This window comes from Micrasema longulum, unplaced genomic scaffold, assembly GCF_059751315.1.
Source record: "Micrasema longulum isolate JH-2025_06_02 unplaced genomic scaffold, ASM5975131v1 h1tg003147l, whole genome shotgun sequence".
Taxonomy (NCBI): domain Eukaryota; kingdom Metazoa; phylum Arthropoda; class Insecta; order Trichoptera; family Brachycentridae; genus Micrasema; species Micrasema longulum.
This window is the reverse complement of record NW_028280242.1, coordinates 24,104-30,416: the sequence shown is the minus strand read 5'-3', so window position 1 is coordinate 30,416 and position 6,313 is coordinate 24,104. Positions and strand designations below refer to the sequence as shown.

General features: G+C 34.4%; 1 protein-coding gene across 1 annotated transcript; it reads right to left on the bottom strand.

Annotated features, from left to right (window-relative positions):
• Positions 1-1,494: 1,494 nt before the first annotated feature.
• Positions 1,495-6,258, bottom strand: eIF3h (eukaryotic translation initiation factor 3 subunit h). Its single transcript, XM_088241898.1, has 5 exons — positions 6,119-6,258; positions 5,774-5,994; positions 4,098-4,257; positions 2,990-3,194; positions 1,495-1,996 (listed from the first exon to the last, which is right to left on the bottom strand). Exons 1-5 carry the CDS (start codon positions 6,194-6,196, stop codon positions 1,644-1,646), a joined length of 1,017 nt encoding a protein of 338 aa, XP_088098024.1. The 5' UTR covers positions 6,197-6,258; the 3' UTR covers positions 1,495-1,643.
• Between the last annotated feature and the right edge of the window lie 55 nt (positions 6,259-6,313).

Sequence of the window (6,313 nt, the reverse complement as noted above, 5' to 3'; positions counted from 1 at the left end):
ATGAAATAAACAAAATCGAATGCTGTTTACCTCTTAGGTGAATGTGTGGTAAAAATATGTGCGACAGATGCACAAATGTTGAGATCCGTACATTATGTAAGGCTGAGATAAGCATTAACAACAAAATCAAGAAAGGAGCTCTGCGTTGGTTTGGAGATGTAGAGCGAATGGTCAGCGTAAGAACGGCTAAAACTATTTACAATGCTAATATTGATGGATGCAGAAATAGTGGAAGACCGAGAAAGACATGGCATGACCAAATCTAACAAATACATGAAGATGGGCATGTTAAAAGTCGAAATAATCTCTTCCTCGCTTCCTCTTTATTCATAAAAAGATGTATGCATGAACAGGAAGCGAGATTTGTATGCAAAGAAAGAGTGATGTGGCATTCTATCCTCTCTGCTTACTCTTACGGAGAAAATGCGTGATGGTTTGTTTTTTATATCAATTATTGTATTTAGTCCAGATTAGATATGTACATATCCAGTATTATTTTTGTTAGAGGTAATATTGTTACCAATTAGTTTATGCAAACTTCGGAAGAAGGAATTTCTGCAATAGGTGATGTAACATCAGCACCATGGCATACTTGAAGATAGATATGGCAAAAGTCGGAATAATCGACGAGCGTACATGAGGAGATCTATGAATGTAGAGGAAGCGAGATCTGAATGCAAATATAGGGTGATGTGGCGTTCTATCCTCTCTCTCTACCCTTACGGGAAAACGGCGAGATAGTTTGTTGTTGTTGTTATTAAAAAAAAACATTTCTCTAATGCCATAATTCAGAGAGAAAAAATATGTGAATCCGTTTGTATGAAGAAAAGTCGGAGCGCGTTACCTTTTAAGGTTGAACATAATTAAGTACATATATGTACTTACAAAAATTGATCAAAAACCTTTAGTAAAAACCGTTCGGATAAATGTAAATAAATAATTCATTAATTATTTTTAAATTAAGAATTCTTTTAGCGAATGTCAAACTCTGCTCAGGGATGCATTTTAGTCAGCAATGCGATTTTCAAAAATGTATTGAATGTTAGTTGATATTATTTTAGTATAACATAAAATCTAGTAAAAATAAATAAATAGGTAGAAATTATAAGGAATTCAATGAAATAATCTTACTGGGATCCATAAAAAAAAGAATTTTGTTTATAAACATTCAAAAACCGGCTTTTTTTTATGCACAAAAAATAACCTCCGTCCATTTTTTTGGTATCCGCATTATCGGCGAATGCAACCCTGATGATGGATAAAAAAAACATTTACGCTTCTAACTTTTTTTGTACTTAATAAATAGAAGATTTTATGAGCTATAAACCTTCTCGTGGCAAAGATGTATATTTATCTGAAAACCGCACATAGAGTCCATCGAGGACAACCATTCAAACATTGCCTTTTATATATACAGATTGGATAGCGATATGATGGTTTCAAGCATACTAAAAGGTTTTTGAAACTATGTAATGTGAAAAATAAAACATAAAGTACTCAAAATGACAATGTTTATTTTCTATCCGCACATACAAGTGATGGCAATAAATAGGTATTATCATACACATTTGATCTTGAAGTTTTATAATTATAAAAAATGTGTCTTTAAGAACTTGTTAGTGATATGTAATACTTTCAATTGCTTATGGGTTCTGTTTTCCTTCCTTAGCGGCCTGCAAGGCCTGGGTGATGTACAGTTTGGCCAGGCTCTGGGAGCAGAACTGGGAGATGTGCTGGCTGTAGGTGTTGATCTGGCCAGCGACGATCATGGGGTTGAGCCTGGGGGGCACCTGCGGCGGCCTGAACAGCTTGTTGAGGTCCTCCTCGGGGAGAGGGGGCTCGTCCTTGGCTGCCCGAGCGGCGTTCTCCTGAGTCCTCTTCTGGAGGGCGCGGTGTTTGTCCTGCTGCTGCCGGACCACCGTCTGCTGGTAACGGTTGAACTTGATGGCCTCCTGGTTCAGTTCGTCGACGCGGTCCATCAAGCTGCGAAGTTGACCTGGAATAAAGAAGTTTTTAATAAATACATAAATGCCTCGATTGTGCCTATTGATGTTTTAATATAGAAAAAATAATGTATTGTGTATTTGAATTAAATAAATAAATAATTAGAGGTTATAAACTGAGTTTGAAATGTTCTTCAAACAAGATTCAGTATGTATACATTTATCCATTTCTCTAGACTTCTTAATAAATTACAAATATATTTTTAATTAAACAATTTAAATTTTATATTTGAAGCACTAACTTTTTTGTTATTCATTATAATAAAATAAATCAAAACAACTTTGCCACTTTTTTTTAGAACGACCGGTTTCAAAGCTATACAAGCTTCTTTATCAAAATGAAATTATGATGGTTTGCGGATTCAGAAAAATTATTGTTTATTAAGTGTTATTTTACTTTAATATTAAAGTTTTTTCAATTTAGATTAAGTCGCAATAATCACAGTTTAATTGGCATATTATATTTAGGGATATTCCTATTATTAGTAGTTGTGTAGAATGCGGGTTTAATGTTTGATGGTAGGGAATTAGATCGTTATTCTAAACAATTATCCCTAATAGTAAATCTATTGCGACGGGTCCTTATAAATTAGTTCTTGCCCTCCGAGCCCAGGTCTTTCAAGAGCCTGGCTCTGAGTTCGCAATGGGTTAAAAGCAATAGTATAATTTAGCTTATATTGACAAAACGGATACTTTAAAAGGAAAATTTCATGGTACAACAGGATATAACAAATAAAAGTTGTGGGTAGAAATACAGAATATTTTATATTTTGTTGTACTCTTTTATAGATATTTAAAGACAAATATTATAATTTTCTGTATGAGTTTTATAAAAGACAATCGTCTCATGTTTAAAAAGAGAAATCAAATAATGGAAAAATGTGTTTTAAGTCTGTCATACATCAGATTTCATTCCTGCAATGATATTATTGCGCCTGCACAGTACTGTTGTTCAATTACACTGCTAATAGGTATCATAATATTACCTTCTAAAACGGAAGCAGTCCCCAGATCCAAGAACTTGGACCCTTCCTCTTCGGGCACTAACTCCGCCAACTCAGACATCATGATGTTGGTAAGTGGAGAGTTACGAATCACAATAGGAACCTCCACAAATAGACTCTCGTACCCGATCTTCAGATTGCGTAGGGCTTCAGGAGTGAACTCATTATCTTTGTACATAGTGATAGCCTGGAAATTTCAATTCAAAATTATAACAAATTAAAACTGAAAAAAATCATGTATTCTTTGAATCAACCCCTCCAAGTAATGTTGCCAGTCACTGGGTGAATATAATATAGCTGAGCTGTTGATAGAAGACTCATCTAAACTTCAATCGTTTTCACATCTCTGAGGGATTATTTCAAAGCCAGGTTTCCTTGGTCTATGAACACTTTTTTTATATCATGATATAAATTTGTATATTTTTTTATTAAGTGATTTATATAGTTTGTGAGAATTGGAGTCAAATATTTTATGATACATATTTATAAAATAAATTTCAATTAAATGTATCAAGTCCAAAATGCCCACTGCTGGTCGGGACTTGCTTGCCCAATACACATATACAATGAAAATGTGCTCGTTGCTGAACAAAAAAAGCTGCGCGAAAGAGCTCTCTATAATCTGGCGCCCTTGGCATTTAATTGCAGAAAAAAAATCCACAGGCACATAATTATGTACTTTATTGGATTAAGGAGAAGAAGGAAATGAACTCTCACATACAAAAGTTAAATTGAATGGACATGATCAATTTGCTGAAATTATTGCAAAACTTTTTAAGCCTTGATTTTTTTTTGGAAACCACCAAATCTGTATATCTGTAAGGACCAATAAAAGAGCGTCAGATAGTAGTGAGAAGCTACATTTGGTGTCTATAGAGATAGGGAAAGGGACAAAACCACAAAATGTGTTCAGAAGATTAATTATGATATCCATAGCTTAAGTGGGACTGTGAGATGTGAACCCAGCCTAGGTTGGCGCAGAGGAATTGGTAGCGGACAGAGAAGGCTAGAGGTTATTTGTGGACACCGTACGCTCCAATTAAGGAAAGAATGTGGAATGTACATTTGCACAAGGTTACTATTATCTAACCTGAGGAGTGAGCCGGTAAGCCTTGAGTGTGAGGAAGCCCCGAGCAGACTTCTTAGTGTCGTATATGACCACAACACTCTCATCTATTGAAGTCTGGTAATGGTACTGAGACTCCAGCAGGGGAAGACTCAGGAAGTTGCCAACATCTGCACTCTGATACCTGAAACATCCAATAAAACATTTACAAAACTATATTATAGATGTTTTTTTTAAATACTGTTTAACAAATAATATTTTTGAATAATTGAAACAAGCTGTCATAAAAATTGCTATTGAATTGACAGAAGGTCTAAGGTCAGACAACCCTGCTTCATTGCTTTGAGTGAAAAAAAATTTTATAAAAATTTTAATACCAAGGAAAATTATAGAAATTCTAATTTATATTTTAATAAAAAAATAATCGAACTTTAAAAAATGTACTAGATGATTTTTAATTCTATTAACAAATTTAAAAAATGAACCTATGCACACCAGCTATCTACTGTTTAATTTTTTTTAAATTAAATTCTGGCATCAGTTATCTATTTTTTTTTTTTCAGTTTCAGTGCTGCAGATCAGCGTTTATTTTATAATTAAAAAATACATTTAAGAATTTGTTACCCACTAAGTCTAAAGACTTTTCGGTGTGACACATTTAACATAATATATTTTAAATAAAACACTTTGTAAATTTACCACACAAGAGTTTAATATATTATAACACGACTAGTTTCGGGTAATCAGAATTACCTATCCTCGGGTGTAAATATAAACTTTACACCTAAGGATGGGTAATACTGACTACCCGAAACTAGTTGTGTTATAATATATTAAATTCTTGTGTGGTAAATTTATATAGTGTTTTATTTTAAATGAATTCGAAATGTTTTTCCACAAAGTAAATGCTGAAGCAATAAATAATACATCATCTTTGAAATGCTGCAATTATGTGTTTTGTAGGAACAATATATCCGATACATGGGAAGAATAACCATTGCCGATATATAATATGAAACAAAATTAATAATACTTTTTCTGAAGACACTGTAGCTACCTTTACAGATGTTGATTTTTATTGAAAACCATCGACATCCCACGAAATGTTACGATAGACCCAACATCCCTAGCATGAGCATAGAACGGATGGAACTATTGGTTCCCTAAGTTTTACCACAAGAATATTTTTTAAATCATAATGATATTAATAAAAATACATAAGAATTAGGTTATTGAGAACAATGCCATCGTGGCGAGACATTGTTATGCGTGATCGGCGTACATGTGCGATAGGTGTAGACGTGTGATTGGCGTAGATGCGTGATCGGCGTAGATGCGTGATCACGTCGGAATGTCAGCGTGTTTAACTCGCGTCAGGGTCACCACTGTAGAATTTAGGTTTCTGAGGTGATCCCGTACCCCAGTTGGAGTTGGACAGAAGATGCAATGTTGCTGTTTTAAGCAGAACATAAAATTGACCTCCCTGAACTTGATAACGCCAATATATATATTTTTTAAATTGTCTAGCTGCTTTCTGCATAACCACGTTCAATTATAGGTGATTAATTTTTAAAATAATATAGTTGAATTGCACAGTTTTCAATGTGCCAAATATTACTATGCTAGTATAAATAATACAAGAGCAATGATCAGAGTTCTAAAAAGGCTAAGTAATGTTATATTAAAAATTGAACACTCACCATCCCACATGAAAGTGATCAACATTGACCCGGCGAAGTCGCCTCATCATGTCCAATTGATATTCCTCTTCATCCATATTGTCATCACTGTGTTTTGGGAACGGAAAACAGTTCGTAATCTCCAGCCTATTTTCCACAACCAAACCCAAGAGGGCCCCCTGGGCCACTTCCATATTGCTACATGACTCTTCATGGCAATGCTTCACTATTTTCATAACAGCCTAGAAACAATTCAAATGCATCACAAATAGCGGCTCGCAAATGTCAATCGTCAGGCATACGGCATGAATGACAAGTAGAATGCACGTAAAACAAAGTTTTTAAGTGCTTTGTTTGCAAACTTACCAGTCCATCGGCCTGAACATATGCCACAGTAGAATCATTTTCGGCTACGCGCCGTGTGGCAGCATTTCGGCTGGCCATTTTGAGATAAAAAGAAATTGAAAATCTGACAACCGAATTAACCAATAATTTTACACGCGATTATCGGTGTTGCCTTATAAAAATACATATAAAATATAATACCATAGACAATGACAT